This window comes from Melozone crissalis, unplaced genomic scaffold, assembly GCF_028551555.1.
Source record: "Melozone crissalis strain CALT ecotype California unplaced genomic scaffold, PUWL_Pcris_2 ptg000061l_1, whole genome shotgun sequence".
Taxonomy (NCBI): Eukaryota; Metazoa; Chordata; class Aves; order Passeriformes; family Passerellidae; genus Melozone; species Melozone crissalis.
The window spans coordinates 16,597,958-16,620,943 of NW_026535839.1; the positions used below are offsets into that span (position 1 = coordinate 16,597,958).

At 55.3% G+C, this 22,986-nt stretch overlaps 1 protein-coding gene across 3 annotated transcripts in view; it reads left to right on the forward strand.

The window, feature by feature from the left end:
• Window positions 1–22,986, forward strand: part of PCDH1 (protocadherin 1) — a 56,949-nt gene that overhangs the window by 15,319 nt on the left and 18,644 nt on the right. For all 3 annotated transcript variants that reach the window (XM_054288292.1, XM_054288290.1, XM_054288291.1), the window contains exon 4: window positions 13,125–13,344. In XM_054288292.1, coding sequence (XP_054144267.1) covers window positions 13,125–13,344 — 220 coding nt within the window. The remainder of the gene's footprint in view (window positions 1–13,124; window positions 13,345–22,986) is intronic.

The following is a 22,986-nucleotide window of genomic DNA, read 5'->3' on the forward strand; positions in this document are numbered from 1 at the left end:
AGGGGGAGGTGACAGCGGGGTGTACCCAGCCCGTGCCCCCACAAGGGGTAGGTGACAGTGGGATGCTCACTGCCAGCACCCCGTGCAGGTGGCACTGGGGAGAGTGTCACTGCCAGCACCCTGTGCAGGTGGCACTGGGGAGAGTGTCACTGCCAGCACCCTGTGCAGGTGGCACAGAGGGCAGCGTGGTCTCAGTGACAAGGGGAGCAGGGACAGGCTGTGTGTCAGGGGCAGGGGATGCAGGGGATGCAGCTGGCACAGGGCAGGGTACAAGCCCTGTCCCCAAGGAGGTGGCAGTGGGGACTGTGCAGCCTGGGCTGTGGCAGGAGGTGGCACAGGGGGTGCACAGCCCCAGGAGGTGGCACAGGGGGTGCACAGCCCCAGGAGAGGGGCACAGGGGGTGCACAGGCTGTGCTGTGTGCAGGATGGCAGTGGGGTGGGCACAGTGGCAGCAGGGGACAGCAGGGTGGGCAGGCTAGGCCAGGTGACAGCTCTGTAGGCAGTGTCCTCAAGGACACGGTGGCACTGATTGTCCCCAACACATCAGGGAGGTCATTGGGTCTCTCCTGCCTGGCAGTACCTGGCCCCTCCAGCACTGGGGACCTCGTCCTTTCTCCCTTGAAGGCTCCCCCAGCCTGTGCTCCTGGGGCTGGGTCACAGCACTGCCCAGTTCCCCTCTTGCCCTGCCCTCCTCTTCCCTTCCCTCCTCACAGCCTCAGCCTCTCCCCTGCCTGATGCCCTTGGAGCCAGCATTGCCCTTTCCTAGCTTGGACCTGGAACTCCTGGGGAACTCCTCTTTTTCCCCCTCTAGATCTTCCTGCTCCTTTCCCAGCTGTGTCTGCTCCTCTCCACCCTCTCTCCTGATCTCTCCCTTCTCCCTGGCTCTCCCCAGTCTCTGCTGACCGTGCTGGCTGCAGTACAGAGGGATGCTGAGCCCTCCCAGCGCAGGGCTGAGCCCCTGGCTGGCTGACTGTGGATCCTGGGGGATGAAAGCCCTGGCTGTGTGTGCAGCCTCCTGCTCCAAGGCTCCCTGATTGATATTCCCAGCACTGCTCTGCCCGCTCGGGCTCTCAGCTGCAGTGCTGCTCCCTGGAGCCGGGCCCAGCCCTGCAGGCTGCAACAGCCAGCACCAGAACCTGGGGCAGAACCTGGGGCTGGGACAGGGCGTGTGCCCATGGTCCTGTGTGTCCCCATGGCCTCTGTGTGTCCCCATGGTCTCTGTGTGTCCCCATGGTTCTTGTGTGTCCCTGTGTGTCCCCATGGTCCCTGCGTGTGTCCCCGTGGTCCCTGTGTGTCCCCATGGTTCCTGTGTGTCCCCATGGTCCCTGTGTGTCCCATGGTCCCTGTGTGTCCCTGTGGTCTCTGTGTGTCCTCTGTCTGTCCCTGTGTGTCCCCATGATCCCTGACTGTCCCCATGGTCCCTGAGTGTCCATGTGTGTCCCCATGGTCCCTGTGTGTGTCCCCATGGTCCCTGTGTGTCCCTGTGGTCCCTGTGTGTCCCTGTGTGTCCCTATGGTCCCTGTGTGTGTCCCTATGGTCCCTGTATGTGTCCCCATGGTCCCTGTGTGTCCCCGTGGTCCCTGTGTGTCCCCAGGCACTCGGTGCCCCTCAGCCCACAGAGCCCCCGAGGTGTGGATGGGATGGAGCACAGAGGGTGGATGCAGCTGGAGGGGGTGGAGGGTGGGGTGTTCCCAGGTGAGGACAGAGCTGGGATGTTCTGGGCTGTTCTGGGATGGGATGGAAGGAGGCTGCAGTAATGAGAGGGTGCAGGATGTAGGCCAGGCCAGGGAGGTTGTTGTGGAGGGAACGAGGGCTGAGGAGTGCCTGGAGCAAAGGGCACAGAGTGGCTGGGATTGTGTCAGGGCTGGGGAGGGCAGCCCTGGGACAGCAGCAAAGCGGTGTTCTGTGCTCTGGGGGACAGCTGGGACCCCCAGAGTGAATCCCCGTGTGGGGCCGTGCCAGGGCAGGTCCCAAAGAGACCCTTGGTGGTTTGTGGGTGTTGGGCACTCAGCACCCGTGGTGCCCTGGCACACCTCCCATGGGTTGGCACATCCTTAGGAATGCTGAGCCCTGTGCCAGCCCCAAACCACCTTCCTGCCCTCCACCCTCATGCCCACACACCCCTGTGCTGTGAGAGCCCTGCCAGGAGCCCTGGGCACGGCCCATCCCCAGGGCACGGCTGTGCTGCCATTGCACAACCCAGCCCTGCTCCCGGCAGAAACCAAGATGGGCACTGCAGATTATTCCAAAGAGGCTCCTCCTGCAGTGCCCTGACCCTTCAGCACCCCAGAGAGCACAGAGAGCTCAGCTGGGGCACAGCAGGGTTGGGCAAGGGTGAGGAGGTCACCCCTGGCATCTTGGTGCCCCTTTTCTGGTCACCCCTGACTGTGGCTGCAGCATCCACCAGCCCAGCCTGGGTGAAGCTCAGCCTGGGCTCCACCTCTGGAGTCAGACCTGCAGCTCAGCCTCACTCAGCTTCCCCCCAACAGGTCCCTCACTGACCTTGTCTTCTGTCCTGACCCTTTCTGTTCTTTAGAGAGCTACAAAAAAGATGGAGAGAGATTTTACACAGGCAGAGTGTGACAGGACAAGGGTAACTCTTTGAAACTAAAAGAGGAGAGATTTAGATGGGACATTGGGAATGAGGAATTGTTCCCTGGCAGGGTGGGCAGGCCCTGGCACAGCTGTGGCTGCCCCTGGATCCCTGGTAGTGCCCAAGGCCAGGCTGGACACTGGGGCTGGGAGCACCCTGGGACAGCAGGGAGTTGGAAAGGGATGAGCTTTAAGGTTCCTTCCAACTCAAACAATTCCATGATTCAATTCTCTGACATTCTGAACTTTTCTGGAGGTCTCTCACCCTTGAGTACCTGGTTTCCACATCCTACCTGTAGCAAAGGCTTCTTTTCCGAGTGTGATTCCCAACCCAACCCTCTCAAGAGGAAGAGGAGGTCAGGCAGAGGACCAGAAAGAAAACAACTCCCCCAGATCCCTGTAGAAACATTCCTAGTTGTTTTGCATCAATGCCTGGTGTGGTGGGAGCTGTTTACTGCCTCAGCCCTTGAGCTGCTGGCAGGGAAGCGTGGGTGGGTTTGTGGTGGGAGCATGGGCTGTGACCTGCCAGGAGAGCAGGGAAAGCTCCACCACCTCATTATTTCCATCCTCGTGGCACTCACAGCCAGGCCCTGTGGCTCCTGCCCAGAGATCCCTGAAGATGCCCCTTTCCTGGGATGTAAACATTCTGCTGAGCTCCTCCCGCCTTGCAAAACACCCCTGTGATGTGCCTGCACATGGCACAGGGATCCTGGCACGCTCCATCAAAGCTGGAGCCATCCTTTGGGGAGGGCAGCCGTCCCACCTCCCTCCCTGGGAGCTGTCAGAGCAGCCTGCCCTGATTCAGCTCCTCGGAGACATCTTGAAAGGCCCCAGCAACCTGAGAGCCTGCAGCTATTTTGCTCCCACATGGCCTGGATTTCACATCCTGCCAGCTCCCCCGTGCTCAGCAGCAGCTGCTGGGGGGGCTCCTCGTGGCTGAGCTCGGCGCTGAGATCCTGCTGGAGCCATGTGTGATGGGCATCTCTGCACTGAGATCCTGCTGGAAGGGTCCTGCTGGAGCCATGTGTGATGGGGATCTCTCTGCACTGAGGTCCTGCTGGAAGGGTCCTGCTGGAGCCATGTGTGATGTTCCCCTCACACTCCTCCATTCATCTCCCTGCTTGTTCATCAGAAGCTCTTGAGCCCCGTTGTAGGCAAAACTCATGTTTCAGATGTTCTCATTCAGACCTTCTGAGGTGATGTGATTCCAGGCTCTGTAAGCACCTGGAGGAGCTTGGGTGGGATTTTTTCCCGAGGATCACAGTTTATTAGGGACTATTGGGGTGTCTCTTGCCCAGAGAGCTCAGAAACCTTTGCTAATGTGCTGGAAATTTGTCTGGAGCCAGGAGCTGGTTTGGCCAAGGATGTGATAGCAATCCTGGGATTTGAGGAGCTCATCCATCCCAGGGGTCCTGTGCCAGTGGGAATGGGAATTGGGGCAGTGCAGGCAAGATAAGCGGCCCTAAGAAGCCTCCCTATGACTCGTCCTACTTGTTTGATGTCTCCAAAGGAAGGTTTGTCTCACCTGGTATCTCCACTCATCAGGAGGTGCAGACCACTAAAGTGAGGGCTCTGCCCATCTCTGCAGCGTGTGGGTGCCCAGACCTCTGGAGCAGGCACAATTCCTTGGGCAGACTGGAAAAGCTGCTGCCCTTTGCCTGTGGAAATAGAGCTGCTTGCAAAACAGGTTTGCCCTCAGAGGAAAATTTTCAATTTGAAAGCAAATCAGGAAGAACTGACAGTTTTCCCCCCTGTTTCCCAGGTCAATCAGAATATATATTATATATAAATATTTTTTTTCCTAGTAATGTCTAAAGGCATGATTTTGCCTGACCTTTTTGAGTTGAGCTCCATAATTAATACTTGGCTGGAGTCCTGAAGTGAAAGGTACCTTTGCAAGAGCATCATTTTTTCATTTTCACGTGTCAGCAAAGATCTCCCCCCACGCCCCAGCCCTGAAACAGGGAACTCGCTTGAATAATGATCTGATTCCAGCAAATTGACAGCTTTTCTGTGGAAAGGCTTCCATGGAAGCATTCCTGGTTATCTCCATTTTTTTTTTTTGATAGAGTCCTGAGTCTACAGCTTCGCACCCCCTGCTCTCCGCAGAGCCTTCCGTGCTCCCTGTCAGCTCCACTGGGTGCAACTGGGAGCCAGATTAGCTCATTACTTTCCCAGCATCATTTCCCCACTCTGCAGCTGTTGGATTCCTCGAGGGTTTCATTCAAGTGTTGCTCCCAGTCCCGGAAAGCTTTTTCTCCCTGGGATCTTAAGATGGTTTTAACGTGATTATGAGGCCTCCTGCTGCGTCCAGGGCAATTTCCACTCCACACCAACCATCTCCAGAATAGCTCCATTATCAGCTGGATGGTGACAGACATTCCAGGGCAGCACGGCCAGGCCAATTTAGACATCATTCCATAAAGATTATGACCCCTTTCCATTTTACCGTTCGCCCTTCCGATGATTTATTTCCGTATTTTCCTTGCCTGTCTTCGTTTCACCCAAAGAAAAGCCAAATGGCACCTCCTGAATGGGCTCAGAGCTGGGATAGGCTGAGGGTTAGGCAGGCTCTGTCCCCAGGCTGCCTAAATGGGTCTCTAATTGCGTTAGATCTTGCTCTGAGTTAGATAAATTCGATCTGACCAGGCAGGTTGGCACCGGGCTTTGGCGGCTTCTTTGAGCATCATGCAAATTTCAGGAGGCTTCAGGGCACCTATGTGGAGTCAGCCCGCATTTTCCTGGATTTATTCATTAAATAGTGCCTCGGGAGCTGATGTCCATTTGAGGCTGGCTGCTCTGCTATCATTATTTGGGCAGGACTTGGAGACTGCCTCTGCTGACTGCAAGGTCAGCACTCGCTAATTGTCAGCGGAGCAGCCACTCAGGAGGGGAGCAGGTGCTTTTTGGGATGATACCTGGGTTTGGGAGCTGGGATTCCATGGGTTCCTGTGCTTTTTTTTCCTCTGGTTGTGGGTTCCTTCTCTGGTTTGTCAGCAGTGGAAGAGCTGAAGGGGTGTTGGGAGCTGGGGATGGACACAGGGATTTGTGGGCAGACACAGCCAGCACATGAGATCCTGTGAGCATCACAGAGCAGAGCGGTCACCCCATGGCTGATGTGCCCTGTGGGACCCCAGTGGCTGTGGTGGAGGTGACCCCAGCAAGGCCAGGCTGGCAGATCACAAATTTGGGCCTCTATCTGTGCTCCAGAATTGTCAGGGTTCTTTGGGAGGGACAAAATCTTGGGAGGGCCTGCAGGAGAGTTTAGAATAAAAGGATGGGTCCCATAGGTGTGAGACCACAGATCTTGGCTTAGAGATGGGTCTGTCCATGTCCCTCCCTTGTCCAAAGCTGCCCCTGGGACCTGATCCCAGCCCTTCCCTCAATTCCTTTGTGTTGTGCAAACAGGGAGCAATCCTGGGAATGCAGCTGGGTCTGCTCAACCAACTGAACCCCTGGAGATGCTGTGCCAGGGCAGGGAGGGGCCCTTGGGGCAAACAGGAGCCCCAGAACACTGAGGGCAGGAGCAGGAGGTGACACCAAGCCAGGGCAGTGCTTGTCTTGTCCCTTGTCCCCTGTCCCCTGTCCCTTGTCCCTGTCCCTGTCCCTCAGGGTGCTGCTGTGCAGGAGATGCCCTGAGCTGTTCCCATCACCTGCAGGGTGAGTGCAGAGCAAGCAGGCAGGGCTCTTGGGGAGCTTCTCCTCCACAAATCAGTGCAGTGGGCACACAGTGTGCTGCTGGAGGGTCATGGAAGGATGGGAAGAGCTGTCTCAGCTCCATTCTCACCCCAGCAGGGCAGCAGAAGCTCTGGTGGCTCAGAGGAGCTGTGAAATGGTCGGCTCAGGGACGAGCTGTGTCCTGTTTCCTGGAGCCTGAGCGTTGCCCTGGGTGGTTTTGGCAATTCAGCTCCAGCTTTCCTCGAGGCCTGCCCTGGTTTCCATGGACATAAAATTCCCCTCAGCCTCCTGCTCCCAAGGCTGTGCTGCACTGGAGCCCTGCTCCTCGCCAGGCAAAGCAAACAATTCCCAAGCCTCCACCCATGGAAAGCTGGCTCTGGGTCGCCCAAAGCACAGTCCCTGGGCTTATCCTTCTCTCTTCTCTCCATATCCAGGGATGGCTCCAGGTTGGTGTGTGAGGGAGAGGGGCTGATGAATCCATGTGAAGTTGGGTGGCTCCAGTGCCACAATGGCTCCCTTGTGGCTCAGTTTGATATTCCGGGCGCTGGCTCTGACATTGCCTTTCACTCCCGGCCCTGTGAGTTGCTGCATTGTGGCGGCTGCAGGGGAAGCAGCTCCCTTGGCAGCTGCCTGAAAGGAGCTTCTGGCGTGTGGGGAGGCGCAGGAGGCCAGGGCAGCGTGGATGCTGCTTTGGGATCAGCAGTGAGCCGGTTAACAGGGGCTGGATTTGCCCCCTGTGCTCAGGGTGGCTCCCCTCCATCCCTGCCAGCAGGAAAAGGGTGCCCGGGGCGGATTTTGTGGTTTCCTTTGTGAACAATGGAATTCCTCCTGCTGCTCCGTCCCTGCCCTCTCCCTCTGCACAGGCAGTGGTGCCAGTGGGTTTGTGGGGATGTGGTGATATCCTGAATTCCTGTTGCCTCCTGGCACTGCTGTCATTTGGGCTGAGTTTGTTTTCACTGGGTTTATTGAGGAGAATCAGCCTGGTGCAGGTCGTGCTGGGAGCTGGGGATGTTTGAATGAGGGAGCAGAGGGGCTGAGGACTGCAGGTTTCCCTGACCCCCATCCACCATCCATGAGTGGGAATCCTCACAAAATCATTAAGGCTGGAAAAAAAACCCTCCAAGATCATCAAGATTTGATGTCACCCAGCCCAGAGCACTGAGTGTCACCTCCAGTCATTCCCTGAACACCTCCAGGGATGGTGATTCCACCACCATCTGATGCCTGACCACCCTTTCCATGAAGAAATGTCTCCCAGTATAATTTTTCCAAATGTGCCCTCCTGGCAGAAGGAATCAGCACAGTCAGGGATTGGTGTTGGGGGGTTTGGGATGTGCAGCCAGGACCAGGCAGGTCGGGGACAGCCCACAAAAGCAAAGCTCCAAAAACAAAGTTCCTCGCCAAAACAAAGCTCCAGATGAGCCCCAAAACCGGAGCTGTGGGTTTGGGGCTGGCTTCCCTTGGCTGGGAAACTGGGGAAGAGCTGGAAGGGGCACAGGGAAGGGCAGCAGGGCTGGAATGGGCACAGGGAAAGGGAAATGGGATGGAAGGGGCACAAGGAAGGGCAGATGGGATGCAAGGGGCACAGAGAAGGGAAAATGGGATGCGAGGGGCACAGAGAAGGGCAGCAGAGCTGGAAGGGGCACAGGGAAAGGCAGATGGGATGAAAGGGGCACAGGGAAGGGAAAATGGGATGGAAGGGGCACAGGAAAGGGCAGATGGGATGGAAGTGGCACAGAAAAGGGCAGCAGGGCTGGCCAGGGCTGCCTGGTGTCTGCAGCAGGACCTGGCAGATAGGATGCAGCCTGGATTTGTGGAATTGGAAGGGGGCAGAGCGAGGAGTAATTACTGCCGTTCCTCACAACCCTGCAGGTAGGAGAAGTTCAAGGCAGAACGAGCAGGCAGCAGAGGCAGCAGCAAAGGGAAGAGCTTTTCCAGAGAGCACATGGGCTGGAGTTCACTGCTGCCGGAATCTGAGGAGGCCGGAGCAGGCACGGCCTCAAAAAGGCAGGAGAGCACTTCACAGAGGATGGATGGGGTCAGCAGAGGGAGAGCTGCCAAGGATTCCTCCTCAGGAAAGATCCCTGAGCTGTGGCAGCACGGAACATGCAGGATTTTCATGAACATCCCCATCAAAGCATCCCTGAGGGAAGAGGGGGACAGGGGCTCAGTTTGTCCCTGGTGCTGGCACAGGTGTCCCCATCAGGAATATCACAGTGAGCACTGGGGAACCCTGAAAATGCAGGTTTTTTTATCCAAAACCACAATTTCTCAGCTGAGAAAATAGACAGCTCTGCCCCAAATCCCATTCCAGCACAGTGGCAGCAGTTGGAAACCAATAAATACTGGGGGTAAAAGGAGGGAGTTACAGCAATTAGGAGAAATGAGTCGTTCTGGAGTGTAGAAAATTAACAAGCAAAGCCAAAGACATTGGGGGAAAATCAATTATTACAAAGTCAACACAATAAGTGCTTTAAAAAATGCGCCGGGAAGAGGTGGAATTCAGGAACTGTCAATTCCAAGTGGAGATTGCAAAATTGTTAATTATGGAGAAAAATGCAGAAGTATTGACTAAATAGGTGGAGTAATTTGGGCTGAGACATAACAACGTAGGATGTGGGACCTGCCCATGTGTTGGGAACCAGGAAAGGCATTTGAAATAGAAATATTTGACATAATGGAATGGAATAATTTGCAGTAAAGAGTGGGATCTCTGCTCTGGAGCTGTCCATGGGGCTTGGGAGCCTGGGGAGGGCAGGACTGGCAGGGCAGCGATGCCACGAGCAGCTGGAGGAGCTGTGCAGTGCTCCCTGCCCTGGGCAGCCCCAGGGAACAGCTGGATTAATGGCTAAAGCAGGGAAGGGCTGATGGAAATAGCACTGACGTCAGTCACTGTGCCTGATGGCAGGGGACACTGGGCACTGGCATTACGTGACAGGTCTGGCTTTTAAACCTCTCCTTAGGCATGGTCCTGGCCTCTGTGAGGAACAAGGGCTGCTGCAGGCATTCCCACAGGGCTGCAGAGGCAGAGCTGGTTTGTGCTGGGCACAGAGCAGCTGGAGACTGACGGATGCTCCCAGCTGATAATGGGGATTTTATCACTTTCATTATTATTGTTTTTATTGTTTTGCATGAACACTGCTCTGAGGTTGGACATCAGCAGGAATTTCTCCATGGAGAGGGAGGTCAGGCCTTGGGAGGAGCTGCCCAGGGAGGTTTGGAGTGCCCAAGGAACACCTGGATGTGGCATTTGGCACTCGGGGCTGGGGATCAGGCATGGCTTGGACTCGATGAGCTTGGAGGGCTTTTCCAGTCTGGGATTCTGGGATTCTGAGCATGGCATAGTGAGGCAGATCCGGTTTATCCAGAGCTTAGGGAAGGGAAGGGAAGCTTTGTTGGGATTCCTTGTGGAGCCAGGTTCTCCTGGAGCTGCTCCTCGGCACCCGCTGCCATTCACCGCTGCAATCAATGGTCTGGAAGGAAATCTGAAATCACTGCTGATAAACCCGTGGCTGCCACGGAGATTGGTGGAGTGGGAGATGGTGCTGGGGACGGAGCAGCCATGCAGAGCAATCCAGATTGCTTGGTAAACCGGGCCCATTTAAACAAAGTGCATATTAACGCAGCCCAGCACGGAGGAACGGAGCTCTGGCTGATATCCTGGGAAGTGCTGGCTGTAAAATGGATTCAAGGGTCACGCTGCATGAGTAGCTCAGGGTTAAGAGGCTGGCACAGACCTCAGGTGGAAAAACCTGCGAGGTTGGAAGGGCAGGAAGGCGCTGCAGGAAGCCCTGGTGAGATGGCACCTGCAAAGGTCACCTCTGATGAGGAACGGGGAAAAACTGGGGCAAGCAGAGATGAGGGCCCCAAAACAGATTTGCTGTTTGCAGGTTGTGACTCGGTGCTGCTGTGTTTGACTCCTCACACAGAAGGCTCTGCTGTGCCTGGACTGCCCTGCACAGGCAGCTCCTTGTGCAGAGGGCACTGCCTGCTCCAAGGCTCTTTACCCTCCCCAGAAAGGTCACACCAAACCCAGTTTCTGTGAGTCAGGGCCAGACAAATCAATTCCGTGCTTTTCCATGATTCCAGAGCCGGGCTGAGGGGGTGGAGAGCATCCCAGGGACCCGCTGGTGGGGCTGGGCACAGAGGGAGGGGGCACTGCCCGTGCCAGTGCCACGCTGCCCTGTGGGCTGCAGGGACAGGGCTCAGAGCCCCGCAGTGAGAGGAGCCCTTTCCAGGGCTGCCTGGTGACATTTGCAGGAGGTGTTTTTCAGGTACAAGCGCTGCTGTTGGGATGCAGCCCCCCCGGGCTGGGGGGATGATGGCTGTCACAGGCTGGCTGTGGGACGATGTTGATTTGTGTTATCTCAGCACCCTGAGGAGCGGGGCTGGTGCAAGCAGGAGGGAAAGCAGGAGGGAAAGCAGGAGCTCGGGATGGGCGAGGCAAGGCAGGAAATTGGTTTCAGCTGGGTGGGCAGGGTGCAGGGGGAGGGCAGTGCCAGGCTCTACACGATCCCTGTGGGCTGGGAGGGTACTCCAGAGGATCGTTGTCACCTGGGCAGTGCTGCCATGTCCTCAGCTCCTCCAGAGCCCTCCCAGGAGGAGCTCACCTGTGCTTCAATGGCAGGGCTTGAACCCTCTGATCTGGCAGCCCCATCCTGTGCCCCCTCTGCTGTGCCCCATTCTGTGCCCCCTGTGCTGTGCCCATCCTGGCAGTGTCCAAGTTGGGCTGGACAGGGCTCGGAGCCACCAGGGCTGGTGGAAGGTGCCTGCCCATGGCAGGGGTGGGATGAGATGAGCTTTAAAGCCCTTCCAGCTCAAACCCTGCCATGATCCTGTGATTACACCTGGGCAAAGCCTCCACTGTGGGTTTTTGCCACAGTGATTAACCCAGTGTTCCCCGCTGCAGGTAGAGGTCACTCCTTTTCATCTGCCAGTGGTCCCAAGCAGAGGCTTTTCCTTTCCAGCCTTAACCTTCTCTTCCCTGGACCAATTTCTCTCTTTTTTTGAAATATTTCATCATGGTTTTTAACGATTGCTTGTCTGCTCTTCTCTGCTGAAGTGGAGCACTCTCCCAGCTCAGCCTCCTGGCACATCCCAGCCCATTCACACATCCCAATATTGATGCATTTTTGGGTGGGAGGCTGGCAGCAGGGGTGGATCCCCATGATGAGCAGTGATCCTCAGCCAGCTGTGAGTGCTCCTCACGAGGGTGCAGATGTGACAGACCCATCCCACATCTGTCATGCCAGCAGCTCATGAAAGCACAGCCCAGCCACGGATTCGGGACACAACCCAGAGCTTTCATTTGATCCATGATCCCAGCAGAAAAGGCTGTCTGCAGTAATTCCTGCGGGAATAACACTTTCCAAATGATTTGCACCCACATTACCCAGACAGGGATGTACCGTGCTGCACCTCTGCTGTTTGCTTGCATTACTTATGAGAAAATCAGCTAAAACAGTGTCAAAAAAAACTTCCTCAAGTCGAGCTAGAACATTTACTGCTCCTCCTCCCTCCACGAGGCCTGCTGTCTTTTCAAAGGAAGGAGTTCAATGACTTGACATGTTTGTTTGTGACAAACCTACAGTGGCTGTTACTCATTTCCTTGTTATCTTGTAGGTACTTACAAAGAGTTCTTTTATCTGCTTCAGTATTTTTCCAGGAACTGAAATTAAGCTAACTGTTTTATAATTCTCCAGCTCTTCTTTTTTCTCATCATTAAAGACAGGCGCTATTTTAGCTCCCTTCCAGTCTTCTGGAAGCTCCCTGATTCTCTACAAATTCCTCAGGAAAAAAAAAAAAAAGTCTTGGGGAAAAAAAAAAAAGGCAGCCCTAACAGCTCTGAAGTTACTTACATCAGGTCTCTAAGCATCTGTGGTGAATTTAATCAGGTCCAACCAACCTTAAAGCAGCTCATCTAAATGCTCCCTCTGTGTTCCTTCCCTCTGTTCGTCTCAATTCCTTCCCCTTCCTGGCCGGTGCTGGCTCTGTGTGGGACGCCTGATTGCCACTGATTTGTAGGAAAGACACCAGCACAGAAAAAGGTATCCAGCCTAAACGTTGTGTTGGCTCCTCTCTCACCTCATCACCTTCAGATCCCCATCAAATAATTCCTGTCGTGGGCTTTTCCCCACGTTTCTGGTGGGGAAACATTGTGGTGGTTTTTTCATGCTCTCGGTGGTTGTGTTTCATTCCCCTCTCTTGCCCCTTGAACTCTCCACTCCACTCCTCGGTAATCACACCAAAGAAGGATTTGGTGGAAGGATTTGGAGCAGGATAATGATGTGGCTTAATGGCTGCTGGCAGGGAGCTGCTCCGAGCTGAGGCAGAGCTGGGGAGGGAGAGTGTGAACTGGGGTCTTGGAAAGGCTTAACGAGGTGAATCCTGAGGATGGGAGCTGGGGTCAGGCCAGGGGCTGGCAGGGGAGGGAGGATGTGGCTCTGTGCTGGGCAGGGATGCCATCAGAGAGGCTTTGGGGTGGCCTCGGCCAGACTCTGGGGTTGCATCAGGAACCTGCCAAGTGGGGACTCTTGGTCAAGGGTGGGGACAGTGATTGAGGAGGCTGTGCTGATGGGGGGGACTTTTCCAGAGCTGTCCTGACATGGGAGGGGACACCTGGGTGACAGACAAGGCTGGGACAGAGCTGTGGGGGAAGTGATGGGTTGGGGCAGCACAGGGACCGTGCAAAGTGTGCTCCCTACATGTGATGGGGAGCACTTGGCTGGGAAGGAGCCTGGTGCTGAGTGTGCCAGGACGGCTCTGGGGGCTGAGGATGGGGTCAGGTTGGATGTCCCCACCCTTTGCTTTCACCTGTCAGGTGGGTGATGCAACATCTTCTCTCTTGCCTGCAGTTACCTCATCGCCGAGTGACGTTCTCTGCAGCCAGCCAGGCTCAGGACCTGCAGGACCCCTCCCAGCACAGCTACTACGACAGCGGGCTGGAGGAATCCGAGACCCCCAGCAGCAAATCTTCATCAGGGCCCCGCATCGGGCCCCTGGCCCTGCCCGAGGACCACTACGAGCGCACCACGCCCGATGGCAGCATCGGGGAGATGGAGCACCCCGAGAACGGTACATGCCCGCCCGCGCGCCTGTCCCCTCCCTGGCACTGTCCCCGAGGCTGCTGGCCCTCCATGATCCCTGTCCCCGGTGTGGGTGACGTGGGAGCTCGGCTGGGACACGCTCGGCTTGGTGGGGATGAGGATGGAGAAGAGGGGAGGCTCAGAGCAAGAGAGCAGCAAGAGGGGTGGGGACGGGACAGGTGGGTGAGGGAGGGGAGGTCTGGGTGAGCTGGGGGAAGGGAGGAGTCAAGGAGACCGGTGGGTGGGGCAGAGTACAGGTGGGTGTGGCAGGAGATGGGTGTGGCCAGAGATGGGTGTGGCAGAGATGGGTATGGCAGGAAGCAGGTGGGTGTGGCAGGAGATGGGTGTGGCAGGAGATGGGTGTGGCAGGAAGCAGGTGGGTGCGGCAGAGGACAGGTGGGTGTGGCAGGGGACAGGTGGATTTGGCCCCACACGGTGGTCTGAGATGGCAGCACCGCTACTGAGCAGAAAGGCTGTATCCCAGCCCATGGGGAGCTCGTGTGCTGCACTCAGGGGTCCCCTGGTTGCCCGTCCCCAACCTCAGGGGGATTGGGGTGTGCTGGAGCTCCCCGTGTGTGTTTGGGATCGGAGCTATGGGAGGTTCCAGGGGGCAGAGCAGGTTTAGTGGCACAGGCTGGGCTCAGGAGATCCATGGAGCGGAGGCTCATTGAGCGTGGTGGTGACGGTGGCAAACCCCAGAGAGACATTTCCCTTCCCCCTGCCCCTCAGGTCACCTCCCCGCGGGGTCCAGCTTTCCCTGGGTACCCTGGGGGTGTCTGTGGTGTCACCACCAGAGAGCTGCTTCCCCGTGGTCCTGCTGCTCGTGCTGCCCCGTGCTGCCCCCCTGGCTGCAGCCCACCCACCCCCCAGCTGTCTTCTCCGGCCAGCTCCCGTTGTTTCCTTGGATTTGGCTCTGGCTGTGCACATAACATCTTCTCTCCTGTACCTGCTGCCTTCTGCGCTTGTGTCCCCAGGGGAGGTGGCTGTGGAGGTGGCAGGGTCAAAGAAACTTCTGGGAGGGAAGAGGAGCAGGAGTCAGAGGGTTCTCCTGTTTCTGGGAGCATCCTTGGCTTTGGGACAGGTGTGTGTGTGGTGGGAAGATGGCTGAGTGTGTGTTCAGATGGTTTTTAGGGAGCTGCAAACCTGCTGGGTCCCTCTGTTGTGGAAATGGACAGGTCTAGTGGAACATCTCTTCCCAATTCCCAGGTTATTCCTGGAGTAACACTCGAGTTCTCTGTGTTACAACCATTGGAGCGAGGCGTGGTGGGGTTCCCAAATCCATCTGTTGCACCCTCCTGTCCATGAATGTTGTGCAGATGACTTTCTCCCCAAAAGTGCCAGTCAGTCACCTGGGAGGAGCAGTTTGGAGCAGTTCCTGGAGCCCTGGCACATGGTAGCAGTACTCGGAAGAGAGGCTGGAAGGGTGGTGAGCGCGGAGATGCCCCACGGATGAGCTGATGGATATGGCGAGGTAGTGGGGGTGATGGAAGTGGAAAAGGAAAGGTTGAGCCCTGGAATGTGACAGGAAACTCAGGGATGATGAGGGAGGAGCAGGGCTAAAAGTAGAAACAGGGGAGAGAGAGGAGCACCTGGAAGGTGGAGGGCAGAGAGGGTTGTCTTGGGATTTTCCTTGGAATGTTTGTTGTGCATGCAGCTGGATGGGCAGAGCTGAGGAAGGCCAAGGGACACTGCCTGGAGATGCCAGGGATGGCTCCCTGCCCACAGCATCACAAACCTGCCCTGCAAACCAGCTCCCTGTCTTGGCACAGGGTGCCCTGTGTGTGCTCACCTCCCAGGAGAGCAGGAATCACCCCACACCCAGATCCCTGTGTGGTGCAGACCCTGCGGAGGCTCCCAGGAATAACCACAACTCTGCTCCGCTCTCCATCCCCCAGAATGTCCTGTCTTGGCTCCCTTCCCATGGCAGGGGTTGGGAATCAGGCTACAGGGGCTCCAGCATCTCTCCTGATGCCGGAGGACATCCTGTGCTGGGTGCAGAGGCTGTGGCAGGGCAAGGCTCTTGGGATCCCCCAGCATTATCCCGAGCTGGTCCTGGTGTTGTGCAGATAATCTGGCAAGGCAGTTCATGGGGGACCTGAGGCACTGGGCTCAGGGTTGTGATCCTCTAAGCAGACTGTGAGGGCATCCTGGCACTGGGACAGGAGGTTTGGGGATTAGGAGGCACTGGGGTGTTCGAGCAGCTCACCAGAGTTGTGTTTGCTCTGTCCCCTGCCCGAGGTGGGGCACATCCACACCTGTGCTTCCAGCCAGACCTTGTTAGCCCCGATAAGCATCATGGCTTGTTCCTGCAAAGGCTCTCCAGTGATGTGGGACCGTTGTGACCTTTTGGGGACCATCCCACCATGTCCTTGCCTTGGCTCAGTCGGCAGCCCCAGCCCCTCAGAGAGCTCAGATGTTGGGGTTTTGGGCAGACTGAGCTGTTCCTGACCTTCTGTTAAACCGCGGAGCCGTGCTGATCCCGCACCCCCATCCCGCGGCACGAGCGCCAGGCTGACACCACTGTGCATTTTCTCAGCTTTCATCTGGTTATAAATATCCAACATAACAGGGCTTCCATTGCTTTCTCCAGGAGATTATCCCTGCAGCCGAACCAATCTGATAAGCAAGTATGCAAGGCTATTTATAGCGTTTCAACTGGAAGACAGATCCATGCCTTTTCTTTGTAGATGGTTCTTCACTTGATTAACACACATCTCAGTGTCCTCCTTTTTTGGACCCTTTCTGCTGTGCAGACTGCAGTGAAATGCTGTATTGCAGGGGCTGAACCAAGCCCTTTGCTGGAGGAATTACGCTGGTTCTGGTGAACGCTTCTCCGGGAGCTTGGCACTGACGTGGCAGCTCCTCAGTCATCCCAGGCGTTTGTCATCCCTGCTATTTTCCCTCTCTGCCCACTGTTTCCTCCCCAACATTTCCCTGCGCTGTTCCCCACCTTGGTGGGGCCTGCTGAGCTGGGAATGAAGCTCAGGCTCCCACTTGGCCACCCAGTGCTTTTCCCAAAGACATCTGTTCCCCCCGGATCCCAGATTTGCTTTGGCTGGAAGGAGCCTGGGAATGCTGGTGCTCCATAGGGGCTCTCTCCTGCCATAATGCACCGAGGGGGTGCATTATGGATGGGGACAGTGCCAGTCACACTCCATCAGCCATCAAGGGAATTTAACAGGATTTCAGGACCAAATATGAGAAATTTGGGAGCTGTTACACGGAGCTTGTTTTCCTTCCATCCCTGTGTGGTGCAAGTGTATCTGAGATTGTGTTTTATTGGATGAGGCATTTCTGATTCATGTTTTTCCACCCCCAAAATCTGTTTTATGGCTGTTATTTAAAGTGAGGACCCTATGCCATTTTTAATGCATGCAGTTACAACCGTGCTCTGAGTATGGAATAAAAAACCACCTCATGAGCTTTCCCAACACTCTCTGTGCCGTAGGATCTGCTCTTCCCAGATGTTCATGAGTTTATCCTCACAGTTCCAGGGAAGAAACTTCGCCATAGGTGGGGAATGAAATAGAAAATTGCAATTTGCATTTTTCGGAGGTGGCTGCTCGCTCTGGGTGACCCTGGATGAGCTGGCAGCTCCTTCCTTTGCTGTTGGGATCCTGGTGTTCCAGAGGCACGGGGCAGGAATCTGGCTGCTCCCAGGTGCCAGAGCCCAGGCTGCTGCTGACATCCGAGGTGGGAGCAGAGCTTGGCTTTGGGACTTTGTGGCAGAGCTGGTTTCGAACCCTCCTGCCTGGTTCAGGCTTTGCTAAGCCCAGCGTTTTTCTGGTGCTGTCTGAGCCCCTCCCAACACCCTGGCACAGCTGGAGTGCATGGATGGAGATTCCACTTCCCAGGTTTGGCTGCTGGGCTCAATAAAACCCCCCCAGTCCAGGTTTTGCTTTGTTTCAGGGAAGATTTAGAGGGATGCATTGCAGAGGAAGAAGGAGCAGCTTGTCTTACCCGTGTGTGGCACAGCCATGAAATCCCAGCCTGTGATTCTGCTGGGAGCATCCCATTAGGAATTTCCCACTTGTTTAGCACAGTGTGTGAGACCCCAGGTGAGCCCTCCCAGTGGAAGGTCCTCTCTGCCCCCAGTTTCACCAGTCTACGCTTAAACTCTGCTCCAGCTCCTCCCATTTCTTCCCACCGAGTCCCACAAACCAGAATTCCCTCTCCTGGTGCGTACTCGGAGATCCCATTCAGGCAACTCAACATTTAAAGATCTCTTTGAAAGAAAACTGAGTCAAGTCCCTCCCTGTGAGCAGAGCCAAGGCAAGGGATTTTGGCAGCTGGGTGTCTCTTCCTTCCTCCCACCCTTCCTCGCGCTCCTCCCAGCCATTGCCATCTGCTCCTGCCACCACCACAGACCTGCAGCCTCCTTCCTGGGCAGCAGCAGCATCTGGCACATCTTGGATGTGTATGGTGCCTTTTGGCAACCCTTGCAGAGGCAGCCTGGGGAGAAGTTTCCCTCCTCCTCTCTGCTAATTTCTGATTATAGTTCAAGCCTTCCATTCCTCTGGCTCATTTTCCTCTCTGCGTGGTCTCCAGTTTGCCCACAAGCTTTTGGTGGGCTGGATGTGTCCAGGTGATGTCCCACAGCCCCCCAGCAGCACTTGGTGACATCCACAGCAGCTCCAGGTGCAGGGATGATGTGCCTGGGAGTGTTTGTGTTCACAGCGTGACCATGGCATGGAAACGTGGCTGCACCTGGCTGTGTGTGCACCCTGCAGTGCCAGGGATCAGGGAATGGTTTGGCTTGAAAAGGACCTTAAACCCCATCCAGTCTCACCTGCCATGGGCAAGGACGCCTTTCCCTATCCCAGATTGCTCCAGCCTGGTCTTGGGCACTGCCAGGGATCCAGGGGCAGCCACAGCTGCTCTGGGCACCCTGTGCCAGGGCCTCACAGGGAACAATTCCTAATTCCCAATATCCCATCCATCCCAGGGAACGTTCCACCCTCCCAGGGAACAATTCCTGCCCAATATCCCATCCATCCCTGCCCTCTGGCAGTGGGAGCCATTCCCTGTGTCCTGTCCCTCTATCCCTTATCCCCAGTCCTTGTCCAGCTCTCCTTCAGGCCCTGGAAGGGCTCTGAGCTCTCCCTGGAGTTTTCTCAATGCTGGGCACCCCAGTTTTGAGCTCCTTGAGGAGGTGGATGTCTCAGAGTACTCCCGAGCCAACCATTCTCTTTTCCTGCTCACCACAAGGATGAATTTGCAGCCCTGGGCAGTCGCTGCCTCCTGCCTCTGCTTTAGTGCCAGTCATGAGCTGCTTTTTAAGGTTCTCACTGCGATTGTTGTTCAGTTCCTCGCAGCCAACAGATGGGACAAAAAAATTGCATTCTGTCTCCTTCCCTGGCACAGAGACTCCTCTAGATCTTAAAATCTATTCTCTTTTTCCTACATTATCTCTAAATGTCCCTTTTTTCTTGCAGAAAGAGTTCCAGGCACATTTGCAGTCTGTGGATTTGGGTTTTTTTTCAAATGTACCGTGCAGCACTTCTGCTTTTTTGCAGAGGCTGAGGGATGCTTTGGAGTGGGCTTTGTCTGGGATGTGGGATTCCAGCTAGATCTGTGCCATTCCTGGTCTTTGCTGACTGGGATCCAGCAGGTCACACAGCTGGGCTGGGGTCTGGCTGCTGCTTGGGCTCCTCTCTAGCTGAGACATTGTGGGTTTGGGGTTTTTGTAACTGACCTTCAGCCCTTTTGAACACTTCAGGGCTGGAATTCCTTTTGTCCTGACCAGCAGCTCCCACTGCTGCCTGGGTTTAGGGTGTCCACATTCTTTGTGACCATGTTCTGCTCGTCATCTGCCTCTGAAAATTCTTTCTGTGTCCCTCAGTGATCCTCTTCTTCTGCAGAAGAAATTGGGAGCTTCTCTCCTTTCCACACTTAATGTTGGTTCATCCCCAAAACCGGCTCCTGGTTTGCTTAATCACTGCTGGGAAAAGATTTTTATCAGGACAGACAACATCCAGCAGATTGCAAATGGCCCTGGATTACCCCATCCCAGTTTCAACATTTCTGCCTGAGCTGTAATTCCAGCCCCATTTCCTTATTTTCCGTGTTTTCCAGTGGCTGTGTCTGGGCAGACTCTGACGCCAGAGCTGCTCAGGGCAGGGCATTGTCCTGCCATGCCAGCCAGGTGACCTTCCTTGATTGTCCCCAGAGCCCGGGGTAAGCAGGGGATGCTGCTCCCCTGCCCCAGGAGCAAGCACATTGCTCCCAGCTCCAGACACTGCCTTTAATCCTCTCAAGACCTTCTAAGAAGGCTGCTCCTCGCTTCAGACGTTGTCCAAAATAGCTGCAATAATTTATCTGCCTCTCCTGCCTCACAGGATTATGTGGTAGCACACACACAAGGCTGTCCTCGAGTTCTCCAAAGATCCTTGGCGGATCCTGGGCATCTTTAGAGGAGTTATTTGTAGAACCCAAATTTCCCTGTTGGATTCTGGTTGCTTTTCTCCCCCTTTCTATCCCTGAGCCAACGTGGTGTGATTGTGAAAGGTCCAGGCAGTGCAGTCACTCAGAGTCAACGCCCAAGAGACAAAAACTCTGTATTTCAGTGGGAAGGTGCCTTCTCTTGGAGCATACCCAGGTCCCCGTGGCTCTGTGTGTGCCTGCTGCATTCAGGGTTGGATTTCGGGAGTTTCTTGCTGGTCCTTCCCATCCTGAGCTGGGCTGGGATCTCTTCCATCCCCTCTTGCAGTCTGTGGCAAGCTGGTGGAAATCCACAAATGCCCTCTCGCTTGTGTTATGTCCATCACTTTCCTCCTGCTCTGAATTTACTGGGATGAGATAATTCCATCAATTCTCCTGCTCTTTATTCCTCTTTCCCTCTGGAAGCCCTCCCCAGGATGCTGTGCATGGGGAGGTGACCCTGCCCTCACTGTGTGTATTTTCTGGGCAATCCTGCAGAGACCCCAGGCCTGGGGAGCAGCTGGGAGCTGCTGACCCCAAGCTCACCCTGTTCCTTGGAACCACTCTTGGGCTTGGTCAGCTCCATGGCAAACTTTGAGACTTTCCTTAAGGGAATCAGCTACACACAGATGGGAATGTGGAAGTTTTTAGCTAAGAATCATAAATTAACTCGCTGAGGGAAGGCGCCTTCTTCTGTCCCAGGGAAGGGAGGATTTCCCATCTTCCCGACAAGGGAGGCCAAACTGTGTCATGGAACTGCTCCAGTCCAAGGCAGGAACGTTTTCCATCACATTCCACCTCAGCAGGCCTGGGAAAAGGTTCTCACCTGGCAGAACATGACCCCAGTGGCATTCAAACAGGAACCCAACCCACACAGGACTTGGCATTTTCCTTTTCCCTGGCAATGGTTGCAAATTCCGATGCAAATGCCCATGCAAATGGTCATGCACAGCTATTCTTATCTCTGGGCCAAATCTCAACATCCCTTCTTTGGTAGAAAGTCGGTTTTCCAAAAATAGTTTACGTCAGCCTCCAACTATTCATGTCTTCAGCTCGAGTTCGTTAAACCCAGCTCCAGGAAGAGTTTTCCGAATTAGATCTGCAATGGGAACGGGAGGGTGGGGCCCTTCTTTGCTTGTCCCACGTTCTTCTCCAGGGAGGATATTTCCTTGGAGTGAGGGGTTGGGTGAAGCTGCTTCAGGCTCTTCTTTTGTGTTTCCCAGCCCATTTTAAAATGAATGCTTGAACTTGGGGCTTGCTGCCATTTCTTTGGACAGGTGAGGACAGCCAGGAATGGGAAAGATGATTTCTCCTGAGCCACAACGCTCTATGTGTTTTGGGAGCAGAATAGGCAGGTCCCTCCTGTCCCTCCTGGCTGGCTCACCCCTGTCCCTGGGCCATCCTGCTGTCCCAGCACAGCTCCATGGTCAGCTGGACAGGGGAGTGACCAGGCTGAGGTTTTGCTGGGTCACATTTTTTTGGCCAATTTTGCTCTCCAGACAGAGCAGTTTTCCCACCCTGCCTGCTCTGTGGCTCCACAAAGAGCTGAAGTTGCAGGAAGCCGGGATTCTGCGGGAGGCAGGGATTCTGAGCTTGGCATTCAGCTTTAGAACACGTCTAAACCAGAAAAAGCCACCGAGTGTAAAAGCAACAGACAGGCAGGATCCCTCAGCAGCCCCAGACTATTTGTTGTTTTCAAAGACCTGCTTCCTTAGAAAGCTCCTTTTGAAGTAATTTGACGTGCCATTTCCAGCTCCTGTGTGATCTACCGCAGTTATTCCCCTTTATCTGCCTCCCAATGCTCCGGAACGTCTCCATAAACCTGCCTGGCACTGCCTCTGCCCGTGCAAGGCACCTGCATTAGCGTGGGATTTAAACTTAATGCCAGAGGAGCTTACAAACTCTCCCATTTGAGCTTCTCGTGGACTCCACACCGCGGTTTCTTTCTCATAAAAATAGCAGGTGGCTGAGTTTGAAGGATCGGTCAGGTGTGGATCCCTCACATGGAAAATCCCTCTCTCCAGCAGGAGATAGAGGATAAGGGATTCATCCCTGTCCCCGCTGAAATCAATGGGAGCTTTGCTGTTGAGACAGGTCAGGTGTCAGTCTCAGTTGTTGGCTCTTCCCTGGGATTTGCTCCTTTGTGCTGTCACCATTAAAGAATCTCTCTTCCTGTCTCTTCCCACGGGCTCTCATCCATCCTGGTTTGAAGTCCCCTCCGTTAAGTGGCTGGAACGCCGGCGCTCCGCTTCCCCGGCGGAGAGGACACTCCATAAATCTGCCATTAGTCATGGATGTGCTGAGCCATCCAGGGCCAGGCTGCTGTGCCTCAGAGGTTATCAAACCGCGGCAGCCCCTGCGTTTGCCTCTCCTTCCCCAGGGCTCCGTTCCCTGCCAGCATCCAGGGCTCATTTCCCGGGAGCTGAGGCGGCCGCGCTTTGCTCAGGGACACCACAGTGGCCACGTGGGGCTCTGCCCTTGTTCCCTGGCCAGTGTGGCTGGAGCTGGGCTCCCTTTCCAGCTCCTCTGAGCAGGACAAGAAGCTTCCAATGAGTAGGAATGGGGGAATTTATGTGTTGGTGGCCAGAAGGCTCCATTTTCCCAGCAGAGACACGCAGGGACATTGTCTCATTGTCTGTGTGTGTTGTCCCCAGCGGGGTGGAGAGGGGGTTGTGCCTCTGAACGGGGTACAAAGCTCCCAAATGATCCCTGTAAGGCATTTCAGCCTCAATCCTTATGGAAAAGGAGGGCTGAACCTCACTGGTGGAAGAATGGAACCTCCCAGGGTGTTATGGACACTGAGTCCTACCTGGATGCTCCTTCCCCAAAAACAAACATCCAGACCTCTTTCCTGGGCGTGGGGGACACGAACAGGGAAGGATCCCCGCAAAGTGCTCTGTTCCAGGGCTCTTGTCTGGCAGGGAGCTCACGTCAGAATGAGCTGGGTGATGAGGACTGTGCTCGTGGTAGCTCTTGGACATGTTTGGATTTACACTTGGCACCTTTACTCTGGTGTGAGACTGGTGTTGGGCTAAAATAACACAATTTTTCCAATAATCTGGGGGAAACGAGCAGGGGTGTGACATTTTTCCAGTAATTTGGGGGAGACTGGCTGTGAATCAGGAATAAATCAGCTCAGGTGGCCCATGGGTGAAACCTGTGACTCTCCTGTATTCTGTGTTCTGTATCACTCAGGTATAAAATGTTCTTG